Genomic DNA, 21,053 nt, shown 5'->3' on the forward strand with positions numbered 1-21,053 from the left:
GGGACAAGGTACCTTGGGAATCGATGTGGCAGGAGTGGCACACCCATTTCTAATCCCCGGACAGGTGGCAAAACACTTGTTTGGGGTGTACTCTCGTACTGCAGGGATGAATAAGATGAAGCGAATCCCTGGGGAAACAGGGCGGGATACACTTAATCGCATACAGGCATGGGCACGGTGTTGGGTGGATCCCCTGGATGGTCCATGGGTGCTGCCACAGGCAGGGGCACCGGGACCTGGTGGGGGTATGGAGCAGGTTAGGGGTGTGGAATTGCTGGAGAAATGGTTGGAGCTGAGCAATCCGCAGTTCGTGGGGCATTTAAGGTTGCAGCACCCTGAACTTGCTCCCAATAAGCTACCCCAGTTTCTGGAACAGGCAGATGTGTGGAGGCAGATGCATCAGGGGGAACAGCCAGTCCATGCTATTACTGCGGGGGATCAATACAAGGTGGAAAGGAGTGGGTCAGCCTGGAGAGGAGGAGGTAGAGGGAGAGTTCGTGGCTTTGGGGGGCTAGTCAGGGACGAGCGGGCAGCTATAGAGCAACAGATCCAGAGACTGCAGGCTAAACTGACTACCCACGATCTTACCAGATCAGGGGGAAAGTGGTCCCGGAGGCCAAGGGACTGGGACTGCCTGAAATGCCAGACACACAATTTTGCATGGAGACAGGAATGCGTTCGGTGCCAGGACCCCCGGTCCCCTCATGAACCAGTGGGAGGGACAGAGGTGGGTGCTGCAACTTAGGGGTGCCCTGGGAGGGGTCCTGTCCATGTTCTCAGTTTAGGACGGGATGCGTCTGGTCGCCCTACGCTCCAGGGGGCAATCGAAGGGAGTCCCATGAGGGATTTTTTGATAGACACTGGAGCAGCCATCAGTTTAACCACATGGCGGCAGGGGAGACCCTCAGAAGGGACTGTGACAATTGTAGGGGCAACGGGAGGGGAGACACAGTTAACCCTGAGGCGGGGACAAATCAAAGGAATCTGGGGGGAAGGGGAGATTATGTGGGGTTGTAATGATATGCTTAATCTGTTGGGGGCAGGAGATTTACACAAACTGGGACTCGTACTGGATTTAGCCAATTGGGTGTGTTTACTGGGGCAAACGCAGGACGGTCAGGGCTATACCATTCCCATGGGGATAGCCACTATGACCATTAAGGCGGCACATGCCCTCCCACCACCCCCGGCTGGGTGGGAACACATCCCTGTGTGGGCGAAGGATAACCTGGATTGTGGTAGGGGCCGCATGGAGGTACTGATGGAGGGAGGGGACCCTCCCCCACAGAAACAGTACCCTATTCCTCGGGAGGCATTGGCAGAGGTGGGGGCAACTATTGGGGAGTTGGAACAGAGGGGACTGATTCGGGCAGTTGCATCCCCTTGTACTGCTGCTGTGTGGCCCGTGAGGAAGCCAAATGGTACCTGGCGTCTCACTGTGGATTACAGGGCACCAAATGCTCTGGCCAATTCACCAGCCTCAGTGGTGGCAGCATACCCTGAAATGTTGGCCCGTATTGGACCCCAATTCCGAATTTTCACTGTTTTGGACATAGCTAATGGGTTTTAGTCTCTGCCACTAGCTACCTCATGTCAGTATAAAACTGCATTCACATGGGAGGGCAGACAGTTCTGCTGGACAGTCCTACCCCAGGGATATAGGGACTCCCCTGCAATTTTTCACAGATACATGAGACAGGCTCTGGAGGGGGTGGATTCAGCAACGTGCATACAATATGTAGACGACCTGTTGCTAATGTCAGGGACAGAGGAAGAAGACAGGGAACTAACCGAGCAGGTCCTGCAAGCTTTGGCAAGAGCAGGATTGAAGGTCAGTGGGAAAAAGGCTCAGATGGGACAGACAAGAGTGACCTACTTAGGAGTGGAAGTGTCTCAGATGGGAAGGGAAATCGATAAGGGACGGGTGCAACTGATCCAGTCCCTGCCACTGCCTACGGATGTTAAAAGCTTGCAAAGTTTTCTGGGTCTAACTGGATTTTGCAGGGATTTTGTGGCCAATTATGCAGAAATAGCCCAGCCTCTATTTGACCTAACCCGAGCCTCAACTTGGGAGTGGTCAGAAGAGTGTACTGAGGCAGTGAGAGTGCTAAAGGAAAACCTGGCCAGTGCTCCAGTGCTGGCCTCCCCAGATGGGGAGAAATTCTTTTATCTGTATCCTTTGGTATCAGACACTACCATTGGTTGTGCATTAACACAGGAGTATGGAGCAAAGGACCGACCTGTGGCCTTTGCCTCTCGACTTTTGAGTGCTGTGGAATTGAAGTATGGGTGGTGTGAAAAGGTGCTGTTGTGCTCCTACTGGGGGGTAGGGAAATTTAAATACCTTACGGGAATGCAGAAAGTCATAGTCCGATCTCATCATGACCCCCTGCGGCTGTTAAACATGCACACTATCTTACAGGGACAAGTGAGTGGGCAGCGTATTGCTAAATGGTTGCTGGCTCTACAGGCAGAAAACATTAAAGCAGAGGTGTTAAAGGAACCCATAGTCTGGGTAGCTGGATTACATCTGGCTGGCACCCCACACCAATGTGAAGCCAGCCCAGGTAAAACGCAACATCAGGTGTTTCGGGCGGCTAACCCCAATCAGGTAAAGGAGGGGACACTGGTATGGTTTTTGGATGGAAGTTGTATGTATCAAGGGGGACGGAAAACTGCAGGCTTAGCTGTTGTGGGAATCAGAGGCAATGAGTCAGTCAGCACCATTGGTTTCTCACTAGAAGCGAAGTCAGCTCAGGAGGCAGAACTAGCAGCCTTGCTAACAGCTTTAAATGAAGTGGATCCCAAATTTGAGCCAGAATGTTGGGTGGTGGTAGATTCAGATTATGTATTTCGTGGTGCCACATTAATGCTGAGATGGTGGGCAGATAATCATTTCAGGGCAACAGACGGCTCCACAATCAAGCACGCTACCTGGTGGAAGCAAGTGGAGGAGCTGAGTCACTGTTTTACACGGATCAATGTGGTAAAGGTAAAGGCACACAAGAAAACAGGACCCCTAAGCAAAGGGAATAATCTGGCCGATGTGGAGGCCAAGCGGGCTGCAACAGAGGCACCCCCATGGCCCTGGGAGCCAGAAGAGAGTGTGCCTGTCACAGTGTTAACAAGAAGCGGGGTGGATACAGATCAGGGAGGGCGAATTCGAGAGTTACAGGAATCTGACCCAGGACTGGAAGGCATCATGAAACTTGGGGACAGGCATGTGCCAAAGGTGGAACTAATGGAAGGGATTTGGTGTGTCTTAACAACTGAGGGACCGGTAATGTTGTGTCCTCAGGGAAGTCGGACGGCTTTCTTAAGCTGGGTGCATGGGAGCTTGGCAGGGGGACATCCCGGGTTTGAGGAGGCACTGGGAACTTTAAAAAGGTTGTGCTGGTGGCCAGGGATGGCAGCTGATTTAAAATCACATCTGGAACGTTGTTTGGACTGTGCCAGGCACAGCCCACCTCACAAGGTGCTAAGCAGAGAATTAATGAGACAAGCCCCAAGGGGACCATGGGAAAGAATACAAATTGATTACACAGGACCCCTACCACCAGATCACAGGAAAAACCGATTCATGGTGGTGGTAGTGGATGCTTTCAGCCGGTGGGTGGAAGCTTTCCCCACAAAGTATCAAACTGCCCGGGTAACTGCTGCAATACTGGTAAATGAGGTATTCACTCGCTGGGGGGTTCCGAAGGTGATTGACTCAGACCAAGGATCTGCTTTTCGGTCAGATCTGTTAGGGGAGCTATCAGCCCTCACTGGAATCACACAGTTGTTCCATATTGCTTATCACCTCCAGGCTGCGGGGCAGGTGGAACGCATGAACCGCACCATTAAAAGTGAGCTAAGAAAGGGAGTGGAAGTCGGAGGAAAAAACTGGTCACAGTTACTGCCCTTTGTCTTAATGAGAATAAGGGCCCGAGAATCAAAGGGCACAGGATTTTCTCCATATGAAGTTCTCATGGGAAGGCCTATGGAACGGTGGGAAAATCTACTTACCCCAGTACCTGGGGAAGTCACTACACATGGCTTAACACAAGAATGGATTTTAACTTTAATTGACCATGTAAAACAAGTACAGCAGGCGGTGGCCTGGCGAGACGAGCAAGGAGCAGCAAGAGTTAAAGCATGGTATGACCTGCCTGGGGAGCGTAATCTACCCATGGTGGGAGATCTAGTGATGTACAAGATTCCAGGTCAACACCATCCATTCCCAGCTCCTAAATGGAAGGACCCCTATCTTGTCCTTGACCAATTAGGGCCCAGTCTGCTATTACTGGGTACAGAGAATGGAGGACGGGAGTGGGTCCACTGCACGCAAATAAAAAGGTACAAACAGGGGATTGGGAAAGGGGACGTGTAAATTTTGTTGTGTGTGTATTACAGGTTAATTCAAAAAGGAGAAAAGGATGAAAATTCCCTGGCCCTGGATGGAACAATTACTAGTGCTAATCACAATTGTCACATTTACAAATTCTATTCAGATCCCACGATGTGAAGTGTCAAAAGGAGGAAACACATGGACGGCTACACATGCAACCTGTGGTAATAAAGCTAACGAAGACTATGAGAATCTCCCCATAGAAAGATGTACCACTAATACTCCAACAGGAATTTGGCAGTGTCGGTATATGGTTTATGGATTAGATGGGGGAATCCCAACCAGGTGGAGAATATCAAATTTATCAGGAAATATCGCATGGTAATCCCTGGGTGCTGCCATGATTAACGATAGTGGAAAACACAGTTACCCAGCTATGTGGTTTGTTACAGAGGGTCCAAAGAATATAACCCTCTGGTCTCCTGGAACAAATGAACCCTCTTGGGAAAATAGGGCCCCACATTTAGGGTGTGATGTTACCATATGTAACCACAATGGTACTTCCAAGGAAGATAATCCCCGAAGGTGTGATTGTTATGTACATATTACATTAGGCGTAAAATCCCCTTTGGGACGCTGGGTGTATGATGAGTTAACCATTTTACAGAATGTAACCCTACAGGTGATATGGATGCCAAGTTGGAAGAATCCAAATTTAAAGTGGCCACAGCCTGGAGCCAAGAATATTCCCCGACGAGCAAATGTATGGGAGCCATTGTGGGAGCAGGTGCAGCCAGCACTTTTTAACGTGTCCTTTCACTCTATTACATGGGTGGTACGCCCCAAGGAATGGTGGGTGGACCAAATCCATCCTAATTGTAGTATGTACATAAAAGGATTGAAACAACAATTCAATGCATGGGTGAGGGGACACACCTGGAATCGTCGTCAGAAAAGGGGATTGTGGGCAGCGGGGAACACTATGCTGGGTACATGGAATCTGGGGGACGAGTGGGTAACCAAACAATTAGTAAGCCAAAATGTGAAATTTCAACAACAAATTAATGAATTAATGGCACAGCAACTATCAGCAGTTGCCACAGGGTGGAGGACAGCAGTAGAGGTAAACTTGCAGTTAACTCATTGGGCAGGGGACCTGTTGACATGGGTAGAGGATGGCTTTAGAAGACTAACATGGGGAGAAGTGTGCGTAGGTATTCAAAATGCTCAGTTAATAATGTTAATGGATATTATGAGAGATGCTTGGTCAGAACAATGGCCTTCAGTATTAAATCGGGAGGCTAGTCCATATCTATCCACAATTGCAAAAACATACCCATCTACCTGGAAAATAACATCCCCGACCTGTGGGGACAGTTCTTGTGTAATTGTTACTATGATACCATGGGAAGGAAATGCAAATAAGGTGGTTCCCTTGAACCCTATGGGAGTTAGTAGGGAAGGGGGAGCACGTTGGGAGCCACTAGGGAATAGGTGGGGGGGCTGGAATGGTGTAAATTGGACTGTCATCACATTAAGCAGTTGTATATCCAGAGGAGGAATATGGATGTGCCCCTCTCCTATGACTATGGAGGAGCCTATTGCAAAGGGGGGGCATTTAGGGGTAATGTATATGGGGTACGGTGTATTCTGTTGGGAATGTATGCAATCCTGCAACATAACACTAGGAGGCAAAATCCTTCCAGTGTATGACCAAATTATAAACTTCTACACTGCCACCTGGACTATGGTGCACCAATGGATCAGTGGACTTCATCGTTGTAAACAATCAAACCGGCACCTACTACCCCATGCCGTACCAAGTAGTTGAATTGGTTTGGACAATACCAAATTTCACTGTGGATATTCAATGGACACACAATATGGACAAAAGTACACAAAGATTACAAGAGCAACTTGCTGCAAGCACCAACAGTTGGACACACTTACAATACACACTACAGGATGGCGCTGACAAAATTTTAACCTTATCAAAGGAGGAGAAGCAGTGTTTTTGGTGGTGGCCAGGATGTTGGACCATACTGCAGTGGTCAGGACTCTCGGTGTTGCTGTGGATCATCATAGCAGCTAGTGTATTGTTAACTATATGTGTGTTACATTGCATATGGAAACGATCAAGGGGGGCACAACCCCCTAGAGAACAGCCACTAATTATAACCTATAAGTAATGTAGTAAGCCCCTCCCCCCCCAACTATGTGTACTAGACAATCCGGACCCAACCTTCTCGGGCCCACTATACTGGGAAGTCTGGAACACTAATTGGAATAGGTGTAGTATGCCCGTACGAGAGAAGGTGCAGGGCATGGTACTACACAAGGGGCAGTGGGACAGATGGAGCATCGACACCTTCCACCTTGATGCCTGGCCCTATCAGGAAATGTGTCGCCATATGTCCTATGCTTTTCCAGGGATACCTGGGCAGGAGGATCCCAAAAGAAAAAGAAAAAAAGGGGTGGAGTATCTGAATATACAGATATTCAGGCCTGTCTGTAAAGGCCTGTACTTTAAGAATTTAGGCGTATTTTTATCACTTGGCTAGTTAGAGGTATAAAAGAATCAAAATCACTGTCTGCCAATGTAAGGTCCTTCTCTTACTGTGACAGTCTGGGGCCCTGTTCTTAGGCTAAGGCCTTTGGCTAAGCGACAGAGGCAGCCATAAGCTGGGAAGCGACCGGTCACATCCTCACATTCCAAAATAGTCACATGGAAAGAAGGTGCTATTGGGCTGTTAGGAATACAATCCTGTCCTGACAGTGCCTATCAGCTCCAGAGAAAGGGAAGTGCCTAGAAAATGTAAAAGAAAACTTAGTTTGATAGCATCCTGTCTGGCAAGAACTCACTTATCAATACTGGGATGTGAAATCCTCACTTCTGTATTGTCTTGCCATTATAGTTCCCACTTTGCTATTGTTTGTCTGTATAATCTCTGTCTGATTCTGTGATTGTTCCTGGCTGCTGTATAATTAATTTTGCTGGGTGTAAACTAATTAAGGTGGTGGGATATAATTGGTTACATAATCATGTTACAATATGTTAGGATTGGTTAGTTAAATTTTAGTAGAATGATTAGTTAAGGTATAGCTAAGAATATTACTATATAAATTAGGGGCAAACAGGAAGTAAGTTGGGATTCAGAAATAAGGAAAAGGAACTTGTATTTAAGCTTGCTGGAAGTTCACCCCAATAAACATCGAATTGTTTGCACCTTCGGACTTCAGGTATTGTTGCTCTCTGTTCATGTGAGAAGGACCAGGGAAGTGGGAAAGTGAAGGAATAAGCTAACAGGGTTCAACTCCCAGTTCTGCCACAGACTTCCTGTGTGACCATGGGCAAGTCATTTAGCCTTTCTGTGCCTCAATCCCCATCTGTAAAACAGGGTTAATAGCACTCACCTATTTCATAAAGGTGTTGCGAGGAGAAATATATCACAGACTGAGGTGCTCAGATAGTGCATGAATGGGGGCCATATACGTAGCTGAACACATGAATAAATAGTAGCACCTGATTCACCTTCTTTATACCACATTTACTGTTTGTTATTATATACCTCTAACAACAGCCTCTTTATCTGCCTTCTCTAAAGGAAATCATCTCAATCTACATACTTCCCTCCCCTTTATGGGGAGAAAAGTCTAATTATTTATATGGCCTTTCGCTGGACCTTCCTTTTTCTGCTGTGTTCTTTTTGAGATAGGGTGATACTGTATTAAAGAAAAGGAGTACTTGTGGCACCTTAGAGACTAACCAATTTATTTGAGCATGAGCTTTCGTGAGCTACAGCTCATGCTCAAATAAATTGGTTAGTCTCTAAGGTGCCACAAGTACTCCTTTTCTTTTTGCGAATACAGACTAACACGGCTGTTACTCTGAAAACTGTATTAAAGATATGCCTGTGTCACCATTAAACTAGTGACAACAACAAGAGGCAAGAGAAGCAGCTTAGCAGTTATATGGTAGGATAGTGGCTATCCATATTGGATAAGGGGCAAAGGTTCAACTGCAGTGCCCCAATATGAGAAATCCTACACCATATTAATCATGGTCTGCATTTCAGCCCACTCTGCCACAGAGGCACCAAGAATGGAACTAATGGACACTGAAGTTAGCAAACTGAAATGCATGCACCAGACCTGACTGCACTGAGCACAGTCTCCATCACTCTGCCGACCTTTGTTCCCGTTTCATCACAACCAGCATGAGGGAGGGGGTTAGTGTGTCCATAAATGACAGATCTGCAGTTTCCGTACCATTCACTGGATTGGCCCCTGGGTTTCCAGAACTGTTCTGCTTGGAGTTCTCATGTAGGAGCTGGAACCAGTCCCGCAGACGGTCCCCCAGGTCTGCTAAGTCCTGCCCGGTACAAGTCTCTGGAAATTAAATGGCAAACTATTAAACAAGCATCCCAACCGCCAGCAAGGGCTGGGAGGATGGAAATGGATGCCATTACTGGATAGCTAGGGTAGTTACCTAGCATGGGGCCCAAACATGGCTTTGGGAGCATGGAAACAGAGGTACCCACCATTTCTGGGGATGGTGATAAAGGAGGCCTGTTGTCATAGTCTCTAGGGTGGAGAGAAGTAAAAGGAGAAAGATGGGTAGGCAGTCCCAAAAGGTCTCCCCTAATGAATGCACTCCTCCAGCTAGTGACCCCCACAACAACCAACACTCTCCCAATCTTCGCTGGCTCCACCACCCTCACACCTTCCCCAGGTTTCTGGGCTGGGCACTTAGCCTGTCCTTGGATGACTTCTCTCTCTCTCTCGGCTCCTTTTCTCCACAGCTGTTCTATGCTTAGTTGCGCCTAGATCTTCTGTCATATAAGAGATCACTCTGACGCAGGGTTAATGAACAAACTCTAGCTCTACTGGAGCTGCTTACAACTTGGCTTCTTCGACCTCCTGGCTTCTCAGACAGATCCCCAGGAGGTATCTCTTCCAAACAGTTCACTCCAGGAAACAGTATGATGCCTGAACGTGTCTGCTGGCACTTCCATATTGTTACAACATCGTCCATCTCACTGGACTCCTGTCCGTACTGTCCCTCATGCACTCATCTTTTCTCCTCTCTCATTCTCTCTTGTAACTCCTTTGATTTCCATTCTTTTCTCCTTCTTCCTGCTTTGTGCCTTCATCTCTTGCTCTCCCTTCTGTGTCTGTTAGACTCCCTCTCCCTACTACAGGCTCTGCCTTTAGAGCCAAGACAGCTCCCACTGTAGTCAAAGGAAGTTTTGCCATTCATTGGAGCTGACCCTCCATTTGCCTTCTCCTCTCTTATCACTATTGATTATTTATTTAGCGTCCAAGGTACTGACATGCAGAAGTAATATGGTACACAAAGCCCAATGGCTGAGAAGTCTTAGTGGTTACTGAACTGCCTTCTGCTTTACAGAATTGTCCCTGGAAAACATTTCAAATTATGCACACTGACTCTAGCAGAAGCAGCTAGGCTCCACTTCTCCCGAAGCAGGAGATGGGCTCTCTCACGTATTTTGTTTGGGAGATGGAGGGCAAGGAACTATCTCACTGACCTAGTCCACGAGCCCAAGACCAGCTCTGCTGGCACATTATGTTTTGTGTCCTGTCCTCCCCATCACAGGACATGCACTTTGCTTATTTATTTTATATCCATGGGGAATAAAACAAACTAGATAGCAGCCTCTCTCTTACCTTGTTTGACATCTGTGGTTGAGGTGGGGCCATGCTCGGTAGGGCAGGGGCACTGGCCCTCACACTTCACTGCCAGCTGCTTGCTGGTCAGGCAGGCTTGCTGCTCCAGTTTACACTGAGAGAAGGAGCAGGAAGAGTCAGTGTAATAAGCATGATCCCGTTCTGAGTACTCTGCAGCTCACACCACCCAAACCATGTTTGATTCTTGGATAGCAAAGGAAACTCCCATCAATCCCCTGGGTAACAAGCATGATCCCACCTGAGTGCAAAGCCCCACCAGGTTACAGGTTTGAGAGCAGGGAGCCGACCCACCACCTCCAGAATATGCATAACTAAGCAGGGGCCCTATAGAAATGTGGTCTTCTGAGTTTTATGTTTCCACGCTCCCCAGGGCTTGTTCCAAAAAGCAAGGCTCCATTAATAGAGTCAGTCCATTCCACTGATCTTGCGTTGACTTTTGTGTAACCTTTTCAAGCAAGCCCAAGTCCAGGAGCAGAAGAGGTCTCTGCAGGGACCACCTTCTACCCAATCAGCAATATTGCCTATACAGAACCACACAGGCCAGAGCATTCCAATCAACCTTGCTTTCTGTTATTTCATCCCCACTCTAACTAGCAGGTCTTGGTACTGAGCTCCCTGAGTAAGGTGGGTTTCTTGCAGCCCTGCTAAATCAGGGTGCAGGCTATACCCACTTAGAAATCCGTGAGGAAGTGCATGCACTTTTCTGGCAGCTCTGAAAGCGGAGGATAAAGGCTTAACTGATAGAGACTCCCATCTTCTAGTTACCAGATCTACAGGCAACAAAATGAGGTCAGCACAGCTTTCCCAAACGAGCTGTGATTCACTACTGGGCCATGCTGCCCTGTAAAGCTTTGATGTACTGTACACAATGCACAGTATACCCACTGCTAATGTTACCACCACACCACCATGCAGAATCCAGCACTGAGTGATACCACGTCCCCAGCATGAGCTCACGTCACCCCGCCTGGTACTCCCCTCATGGACAACTGAGCCAAACTCCTCAGTCCTTCCTGTGCCTCCGCACCAAAGCCAGGGAGTGTGGCTAGGGGACTGTCGCAGATATAGCTGTGAACCCCAGTGCAGACCTGAGCCGCACTACTATAGCTGGCTCTTCACTGGAAGCCATGAAGCACAGCCGCTCCCCACAGCCAACCCTTTGACACCCACGCTCCTTATCCGTATATGAGCCTTTTCCACCCCACTCACCACAGAGCTGTAAGTGTGTCCATCAGTGCCGCAGACAGATGCGAGCTGGGTCATGTAACATGGTTTGCAAAAGCTTTCTTTGTTTCCATGGTGTTTCAGGGCAGGCTGCTTGATTCTATCCATGGGGGGCAGGGAGAGAGAGAGACACACACAGAGAGATGGATAGGTGCTAGGTAGGTTCTCCCACACCTCCTCGCTTCCCAACAGAACTTGCTCAAGGCTTCTGCTCTTTGGTTCCCCAAAGAAATCCGTTATTCTTATTATTCTGTGGTCAATTGTTCTCACTTTGCAGGCCTGCAGGCAGCTGTTCACCCGCCTGTCAAACTGGGGAGAGAGGGGGAGGAAGCGTGGGGGAGAAGTGATCTTTGAAGCAACAGATTTAGAACCGAAGCCCAAGTGATACTGGAATTGATTGTCTTACCTGGGTCTCAAGACTGCTAGGGAAGGCAGGTGGTACAAGAGCAGAGAGAACAAGGCGATTCTTAAAGGCCACAGAAAAACAAATGGGGGAGACACCAACATTGTAGGGTGCGATGGCAATGGGCTCAGGCAGGGCCAGTCTGCCTGAGGGGCCTGGTGGTAATCAGTGTCCCGTTAATGTAGTTCTGACTGCTGGAACTGGAACAAACCACCACCCCAAAATACATGTGAGGCAGGGCTTTCTCCATTGAGGGCCACTGAGATAACTAGGCCTACAACTTTACCTAATTGGAAGCTCAACTGTAAAAAGTGAGTGCAAGTTCATAAATTGTCACAGTGACCAGTTATATAAAATGTTTAAGAAAAGATGTAAGAAGGAGCTGGAAAGACTGCATTAATTTAAACAGGAAAGGATTTACTGATACCACTTAAGGGCTGTGTTAAGATTATCACTGGTAAATAAGGAGAAGACGACCAGAAATCAGTGAACTAAAATTGGGGTAAGAAATTAGGCCTATTGGTGGACAAAATAATGAGGATGGACTATCCTACCTACCACTCCCCGTTTGGGGTCCTCAGAGAGAGACATTGGGGGGATAGGGGGGGTTTCAAACTGGCTACCGTAATGCTGGATGGCTGAAAGAAGAGAAGGGGAAGGAATGAGTTTCACCATCATGTCTGCCAGCCTCACTGTCTCCTGGGACCCCAGACCTTCATCCTAATCCTGAAAACTGTCCTGACCAGAGGAACCCAGATGACATCGCCACTTCCACTGGCTTCAGCTAAACTCCAACCACCACCTGGGATGTGAGACTTTGTCACTCTCTACCCGTGTGTGTTCTTTTCCTTCCCCACCATATTTCTTATCTTCCCTATTCCTCTCCTTTTTTCTTCTGTCTATAAGAGTCTGACTTAGATGGCCAAGGGGGAACATGTTGCAACACTGCTGTCAGTCTGTGACCAGAAACAGGCAGCTAAATGTAATGCCCTGAACAGCCAGATGCTGGTACAAATTTGCTAAGTCTCAGACTGGCTGATAAGACCATGTACTGGGCCTGTGTTTCTGCAGCAGAGACGTTGCAAGCAAGAGTCAACACCAGTGACAGAAACTGCATTTTCTATCCTTACTATTCTTTTCTCTCCCTTTTTGTGTGCGTTTGGTTTGGTTTGTCTTGTAGGAAAGAGGATCAGACTGTAACAATAACAAACAACAGCTCCAGACCATCTTAACTAACTTCTCTTTTCCCCAAAAAGGACAGTTATTACCATCTTTCATACTATCTCAAAGACTGTCAAACAAGGTTTTTCCTTCTAAAAATCTCTTCAGCTACAGAGAAAGGGAACAAGGAAAGTTGTTAAAATGAAAGCCTTAATGTCTACATTCCAAAGGTTTTAACTGTTTCTCCTTCTTTTTTGTGTTTTTAATAAAGGGCTAACAGAATTTTTAATGGTTTGTTTGCCATGGAACCAATCAGGCTGAGGTCTTTGTGTACCAACCCCCGAACCTTGTTTAAAACTGTTTAATGTTGGGCAGTGACTGGTTTATGTTAACACCTTTGGGCCCATATATTCCAATTCAATTGATACAATAGGGCATGCGACTCTGGGAACTCTCTTGGACCCTGCTTGCCAGCCTATGCCTGAAGTGTTATTCCAGGCAAGGCCCAACAACTTTTCGTTTCCTCTTTAGTTTGGAGGAGTAGGTTTCTATTCCACTTCATTTGCTTTGCTGGCTATGGGGATCTTCCAGACATAGCACAAACATGCCAGGCTATGTCTACACTTACTGCAGAGTACAGACGCTGCATACCCCCTAGCACAGACATAGACAGCAGTGTAAACGGTAAGGCACTGCTTAGTGAGTAAAAACACACAAAAACCATAAGGTATATATCCTACATGGCTCACAACACGCACAAGCGGTGCTCCCCTGTCTACACTGCTATGTTTAACAGCATAGTGTCTCAATGACAGAGCCTTTCCCCACCACCGTGAAAAGCTCCAGCCGTGGGGAAAGGCTCTGGTGGGGGGAGGCATCAGGGAAAGATTCCGGCAGATCCCTCCTGCCAGAGCCTTTCTCCTCTGCCTCCCTCCTGCCAGAGCCTTTCACTGAGGCATGTAGCTACATATCACAGTGTGATCACAGCCTGCTTTTCACTGTGGCATGTAGCCCTACATCAGGGGTCTCAAACTCAATTTACCTTAGGGCCAGTGCCAGTCCTCAAGTCCTCCCAGCGGGCCAATAATGTCACTGAAGATGGTGTTCAGAAAAGAAAACATTTATATTGTATTTTTTATTTCAAATTTCTTAGAAATAATAAAACGGTCATACAACTTTATACAATTCTTCGCCTGCCAGAGAGTTTTTAGTGTTGGCCAGCCACCTGGCAACGCTTCAGTTCTGGCAGTTTGTTGCTGTTTGGCCTCAGTGACTGAGCAGTTGAAACCTTCAGGATAGCAGCAAGGCATGCCTCAGATGACTGTGTTCGCTATTTTGACTCATTTATATTCATTGTGGAAAAAAGTGATGCTGCCTCCATGGCTGACTCTGCCCGGCGACTAATGATGCTGCCTCCATGACTGACTCTGCCCGGCGACTAGTGATGGTATCTCTGTCCCTCTCCCCCGCAGCCATTGGGAGCTGTGGGGAGCAGTGCCTGAAGCAGACATTGCCAGCAGCGTGTCTGCATGCGTCTCTCCTCCGCGGGCCGCAGCGGGGAGGTTCTTGAACCGCAGATGGCCCATGGGCCGGGACTTTGAGACCCCTGCCCTACATGCTGCTGCCAGCGTAGACAAGGCTTTTGAGTCCTGTTGGTAACTATTTCCGTTATGGCGCTCAGGGCCCTTCAGGCATGCATTCATTGTTCTTAAGATCAAATCCTGGGGGAAGGGGAGATCACCTCTGAAGACACTAAGCGCCAAGATCACCTTTAATTATAACCTCCAGTCTGTGGAGCTGCCCCAAGCCCATCCATGGCATTGAAGAAAACAAGAGGGGTTCAGAGCAAATTACCTCCAAGTTCCATCCTCCTAGAAAGGGGGAGGGCTGGTTCACCTATGTTCCCACACCCTAATAGCCTGCCTAGGTCCCTCCAACTGGCATTGTTGTTTTGTCCCTTCTACTCATGATCATAGAATATCAGGGTTGGACGGGACCTCAGGAGGTCATCTAGTCCAACCCCCTGCTCAAAGCAGGACCAATCCCCAATTTTTGCTCCAGATCGCTAAATGGCCCCCCATGGTCACATCTGTAGAGAGGTTTCTGTCTTTACTACTCAGAGCCCAAACCTGCAACAAGAACAGCCATACCCAGAATACACTGCCAGTTGTAAAAGACTCAGCCAGGAACTTTAGAGTATGGGATACAGGAAGGTTCAGAAAAAAAATGATCCTCACTCTTTGCTGTCCAATAAAGCCCAGTGCTCTTTAAGCGTTCCTGCTCTGTCCCTGGTACTGCTGCTTGAGGTAAGAATCTACCTGGCCACAAGTGGATAGAAAAATCCACGCCAAGTTTCACCTCTGTTGATTAAGAAAGTCTTTGCTCATGCCAGATTGTGCGGGCTCCCCGGGTCTGCCTGTCATACAGGAATAAAGATGAGAATGTGACGTGGATTTCTGTGTCCACTAGGAGCTGACCATGTGGATTACAACAGCATCCAACCATCTGTCCATCACTCCCATTTAAGGCCTGGCTTAGCAATAATGTGGCCTATCGGTGTTTAGCACTGTTAAAAACATTGTCGTGGTCAAGTGGGCCAAACCACTTTCTCTTTCCCTCTCAGTCAGTTTGCAAAATATCTCTGTTATAGAGTTAGGGTTATTTGTTTTTTTTAAAAGCTTTGATCCTGTTTTCTTATAAAACAAACAAAACAGATCAAAAAACATTCCCAGCCGCTCTGCATTTACAGTCAACCCCAGAATAATAAAACTGTGTGCGTTGGTGCAGCAGAGTAAAAAAAAACACTGGTAAGAATTAAGAAACAAGAAAAAGTTCTCCCATAGGAGTCAAGAAGATTATTATAAAGAGCAGCGAATTCAAGAACTGATTTTAAATTAATGGATTAATACCATTTACAACATCTGTCCAAGTCTGATCCTGCCAAAAATGATCACTAGAGTACATCTCTCTGCATGACCTATTAACTATGACCTTACCCCTTTATAGCATTGTTTGCCAAGTGAGATTGTTCATGTCACTATTTTTCCGGACCATAGGAATTGGCACAATATGCAAGCATATCACCTGTCCTAATGGACATTTCTGGAATCAGTGTATTAAAAGGAGAGACGGTGGGGGAGGTGGGGAGGAGAATGCCTCTGTATTCTCCAGTGCAATAAATCGTAACAGAGACAATCCCATTTCAGAAATCTTGTACAGACCCAAGACTCTCTCTTACCTGTGCTCTAACTTTTTGCGGCTAATACACATAGCCCTCTGATAGCCCTGGGCAATGCAAACTTTGTGCCGGCTACACTTCACTTTCTGGCAGGGGTCCTTGGTTGTGTCCAAACCTGAAGACAGAAAAAGAAGGTGAATAGCTAGCATACCAAACAGCGCTTATCTCTCTTACCAGCTCCGCTACAGTTACTATCCGCCCTGAATGAGGCAGGAGAGTCTCAGTGAGGACTGCCTCAACGTAGGTCTTGTGTCTTAATATTCATTTTAGGAGGGCACACAACACAGGAGATGAACATCTGTAATAGTCAGTTTAAAGCTGGTACTTGTCATGGATTAGAATATGGACATTATATGTTGCTGACTATTGGCAGTGGGAAAGGACTAGAGTACAGTGAGAAACACCATGATCATTTCTCAAAAAGTTCAGCCATTTTTTTCCCAATCAGAATTTGGACTTTTTCCACCAGCTCTATACCTGGTCAAAAAGCAGAATGAAATTTTTGCAAAATAATGTGTCCAGTTTTATGCACTGAAATTTCAATGAAACATTTTGTTGCAAAATCAAAATTTGTAAAATTTCAACCCAGTCTACACAGGATTTTGTGTTAAACAGATTCTATGGGGTTCTGTAAAAAGCCTGTTTCCCCAGAACACAGAATGTTCTAGAGCATAGGGTTGTCCTGCATTCCTTTTTCAAAAGGGTAGCTCCTGCAAAACTGTATTATCTGACAACATGATGTTCTGCAGTTTAAGAAAAGTGTAGTCAAGTGGTTTGAGCATAGGACTGGGAGCCATGAACGTCCAAGTTTTAAACCTAGCTCTACTACAGACTCTCCAAATGATCCTTGTTAAGTCATTTCACATTTAGTGTCCTCCTTCAAATCCATCTTTAAAATTCTCCTTTGTTATGATGACAAAACCCTTGACAATAGTTAGACAGCTGTTCTCAGACCTCTGCCTATCATGCTGACCAATACTGTCTCATTGTTTTCTTGCATTCCCCCACCTGTCTGTCTCTCTGTATCCATCTGTTCTTTCTTGTCTTGTACTTGGATTGTAAATACTTTGTAGCAGGGACCTTCTTTTTGTTCTGTGTTTGTACAGTGCCTAGGGTGAGTTAACATTTAGAAGGTGCTAAGTATAACTAACAACATAGAGAGATAGTGTCAACAAAATGGCATGTATTTATTTGCTCACATTCTGAATTGTGAAAAATATCAGTTCACTGGGGTCCTATCTATAGGATAGCAAGAAGTCAGCTTGTCAAGAACAGATATTAGTCACTGATGAGCTGCTTTATTGCTGGGGCAGCACTCAGAGGGATTCAGCTTGAGTCACTGCAGCCCCATACTCAGGCAGATTAAAGACCAGGAGCCCGACCTTTTCAAATCAGGACGTGATTGATAACACAATAAAAGCTAACTAAGCACAAAACTACAAATTCGTTAATGTCTGTTACAGACCAAATAAATCGAGTAGGGAACAGGATGACCAGCTCCTTATGCACCTAACTATAATGTGTAGGAAAAGGAGCTGCATGATTTCAACTGAGTGACATATGCTGGAGATCTCTTGTTGACAGTACCAAAACATCCTTGGTATTTTTCAATATTACAGATGACAATTTCCTAACTCAAAAAGTGTTGCATCCAACACAGCGAAATTCTATATTAGATCTCATCTTCACAGATAAAGAGGACCTGATCACAGATCTAAAATTAATGGTAGCTTAGATACAAGTGATCATGACTTGATCCCATTTATAACGTACAAATAGAATAATGTCCAGACCAGAATTATATATACTTAGTGCTTTAAAGGGGCCAATCTTACAAAGCTGAAAATGATTATGCACCTAATCAGCCAGGGGAAAGAATTTAATCAGACAATGTGAATGATCATTGGGAATTGTTTAAGGATACTTTACTAGATGCTTAAAAATCCACTATCAAAGAAGAAGGCCATATTGGTTCAAAAACCAACTTGGTTTAGAGGGGAAGAGAAGGCAGACATAACAAATGGAAAAAAGAGGAATTTTGTAGCAATAAATATAAATCAAAAGCTAGGAGTTGTAGAACACTGATAAGGAAAGCAAAAGGACACAAAAAGAAATCTATGGCCAGCAGAGTTAAGGAGAATAAGGAGTTTATTTAAGCATACTAGGAACAAAAAAATGTTTAAACAGTGGTCAGTTACTAGATGGAAATGGTAGAATTATCCATAATAATGCAGAAAAGGCAGAAGTGTTCAATAAATATTACTCTTCTGTATTTGAGAAAAAACAGATGATGCAGTCATATCAGATGATGATAACTCTCTTTCTATTCCACTAGCATCTTAGGAGAATGTTAAATAGCAGCTACTAAATTTAGACATTTTTAAATCAGCAGATCCAGATAACTTGCATTCAAGAGTTTTAAAAGAGCTGGCTGAGGAGATCCCTGGATTATTAATGATGATTTTCAATAAGGTTTGTAACACTGGGGAATTCCAGAAGACTGGAAGAAAGCTAAAGTTGTGTCAATATTTTAAAAAGGGTAAATGGGATGACCTGGGTAATTATAGGCCTGTCAGTCTAACATCAATCATGCGTAAGATAATGGAGTGGCTGATAGGGGACACAATTAGTAAAGAATTGAGGAAATGTAATATAATTAATGCCCTTAACCTGGGTGTATGGAAAACAGATCCTGTCAAACTAACTAGATATCTTTTTGATTAGATTACAAGTTTTGTTGATAAAGGTAATAGTTTTGATATAATATACTTGGACTTCTGTAAGGCATTTGACTTGATACTGAACAACATTTTGATTTTAGTTTTTTTAATCATATAAAATTAACACATATTAAATAGATTAAAAGCTGGCTAACTGATAGGTATTAAAATGTAACTGTAAACAGAGAATCATCATCAAGGGGGGTTGTTTTTAGTGCAGTCCTCCCCTGCCATCCCCACCCCCCACAAGGATCTGTTCTTAGACCTATGCTACTTTACATTTTTATCAATGACCTAGGACATAAAATCATCACTGATAGTTTGCAGATGACACAAAAATTAGGGGAGTGGTAAACAATGAAGAAGGTAGTTAACTGACAGAGCGATTGAAATTTCTTGGTAAGCTGGGTGCAAATAATGTGTGTTTTAATACAGCTAAATGTAAATGTATATATCTAGGAAAAAAGAATGTAGGCCATACTTACAGGAGGGGGACTCTAACTTGGTAAGCAGTGACTCTTAAAAAGATCGGGGGTTGTAGTGGATAATCAGCTCAACATGAGCTCTCAGTGTGACCCTGTGACAAAAGGTACTAATGTGATCCTTGGATGCATAAACATCCAAACTGAGTAGGAGCAGAGAGGTTATTTTACCTCTGTATTTGGCACTCATGCTAGCGCTGCTGGAATATTATATCTAGTTCTGGTGCCCGCAATCCCAGAAAGATTGTTGATAAACTGGAGAGGGTTCAGAGAAGAGCCATGAGAATGATTAAAGGATTAGAACACGTGTCTTACAGTGACAGACTCTAGGAGCTTTATTTATTTTAACAAAGAGAAGGGTAAGGGGTGACTTGATGACAGTCTATAAGTACCTACATGGAGAACAAATATTTGATCATGGGCTCTTCAATCTAGCAGAGAAAGGTGTAACACAATCCAATGGCTGGAAGTTGAAGTTAGACAAATTCAAACTAGAAATAAGGTGTACATTTTTAACAGTGATGGTAATTAACCATTGGAACAATTTACCAAGGGTCATGGTGGATTCTCCATCACTGGCAATTTTTAAATCAACAATGTATGTTTTTCTAAAAGCTCTAGGAGTTCTTTTGGGGAAGTTCTGTGGCCTGTGTTATACAGGAAGTACGACTAGAAGACCACAGCAGTGGCCTTGGAATTTTTGCATCTATAAATGAGGTAGAACTAATTTCTGCCATGCTTCTGTCCCTCCAGTTTGATAAAACTGCACTTTGGGGGCCAATTCAAGCACTGCAAAGAAACAAACATAAGATTTTTTTAATGCGTCACATGCTGGGTCTCAGATGTTGTCCAATCCTCTGTGAACACAATCTCCCACTGCCTAGAACTTCCTCATGGACAGATGATCAGCTGCAGCAGGCAGCACTGGCTGCTAGCTAGAGTGCCTATCAAACTGCTTCTGACACCAGCAGATGCCTTGTATTTCACAGCCTTTCACAAGTGAGTGTAGATGGTGTTGCATAATAGCACACAGCAGACTCAGCCCTGGCTGAAGGGAAATCCAGCATTAGGCATAGCAATGGGGCAACAGCACACCTCCAGCAGGATGGGACAGTATCCTGAGCCAATGCAGGGATCATGCCCAAATGAGAACAACGTTCAGGTACCTGTTAGGAGTGCAGTAAAACTGTGCAGAGGGGGGGGGGACAGAAGGATCAACACTCAAAGAATATCATCATTTATTTAAAGGGAGGTGGATGCCTCATAGCAAATCCTGAAATACAACCTATTCTGATTCAGTTTAGCCTACTTGTCATATTTCTGGAGTGGGTTTCTTCATTCATTTGTATGATTAGTGCTAGCTTCATAAAGATAGGATCATTGCTTCTTCAAGTACATTCCCCCTGAACCTGAAACAAGAATCATCCATGACTTCACAACCCTAGCCTGTTTCCAGAGCAATTCATTGTGGAGTCAAAATAAGGATCCTGACTTCCGCTGGAGAATCAGCAACAGGAGCAGATGAAAACAAAACAACAACGCCTAGCATTTATCTAGTGTCTTTACAAAAGTTGCCAAGGGGGATCATTTAACTCTACACTGAAGTATAGTAAACACAGGCTGGATTACAGCTGCTGCAGCATCCCTACCCAAACCTTCAGCATCTAAGTAAAGAATACTGTATCATGCTGAATCTGCAGGGAAAATGCAGGCAGAATTTACTCAAGCTAGAATTTAGCCACGACACGAACTCTTACTAAAGTGGAATGAGATCTTTAATGATCAC

The 21,053-nt window shown here is 45.4% G+C and overlaps 1 protein-coding gene across 1 annotated transcript in view; it reads right to left on the reverse strand.

Annotated features, from left to right (window-relative positions):
* Positions 1-21,053, reverse strand: part of SPOCK2 (SPARC (osteonectin), cwcv and kazal like domains proteoglycan 2) — a 61,375-nt gene that overhangs the window by 10,871 nt on the left and 29,451 nt on the right. Inside the window, exons 4-7 of the mRNA XM_077822015.1 lie at positions 16,066-16,180; positions 11,249-11,363; positions 10,019-10,133; positions 8,600-8,719 (exon numbers count right to left, since the gene is read on the reverse strand). Of these exons, the coding sequence (XP_077678141.1) occupies positions 8,600-8,719; positions 10,019-10,133; positions 11,249-11,363; positions 16,066-16,180 (465 nt within the window). The remainder of the gene's footprint in view (positions 1-8,599; positions 8,720-10,018; positions 10,134-11,248; positions 11,364-16,065; positions 16,181-21,053) is intronic.

The sequence above is a fragment of the Eretmochelys imbricata genome, chromosome 7, assembly GCF_965152235.1.
Source record: "Eretmochelys imbricata isolate rEreImb1 chromosome 7, rEreImb1.hap1, whole genome shotgun sequence".
Classification (NCBI taxonomy): domain Eukaryota; kingdom Metazoa; phylum Chordata; order Testudines; family Cheloniidae; genus Eretmochelys; species Eretmochelys imbricata.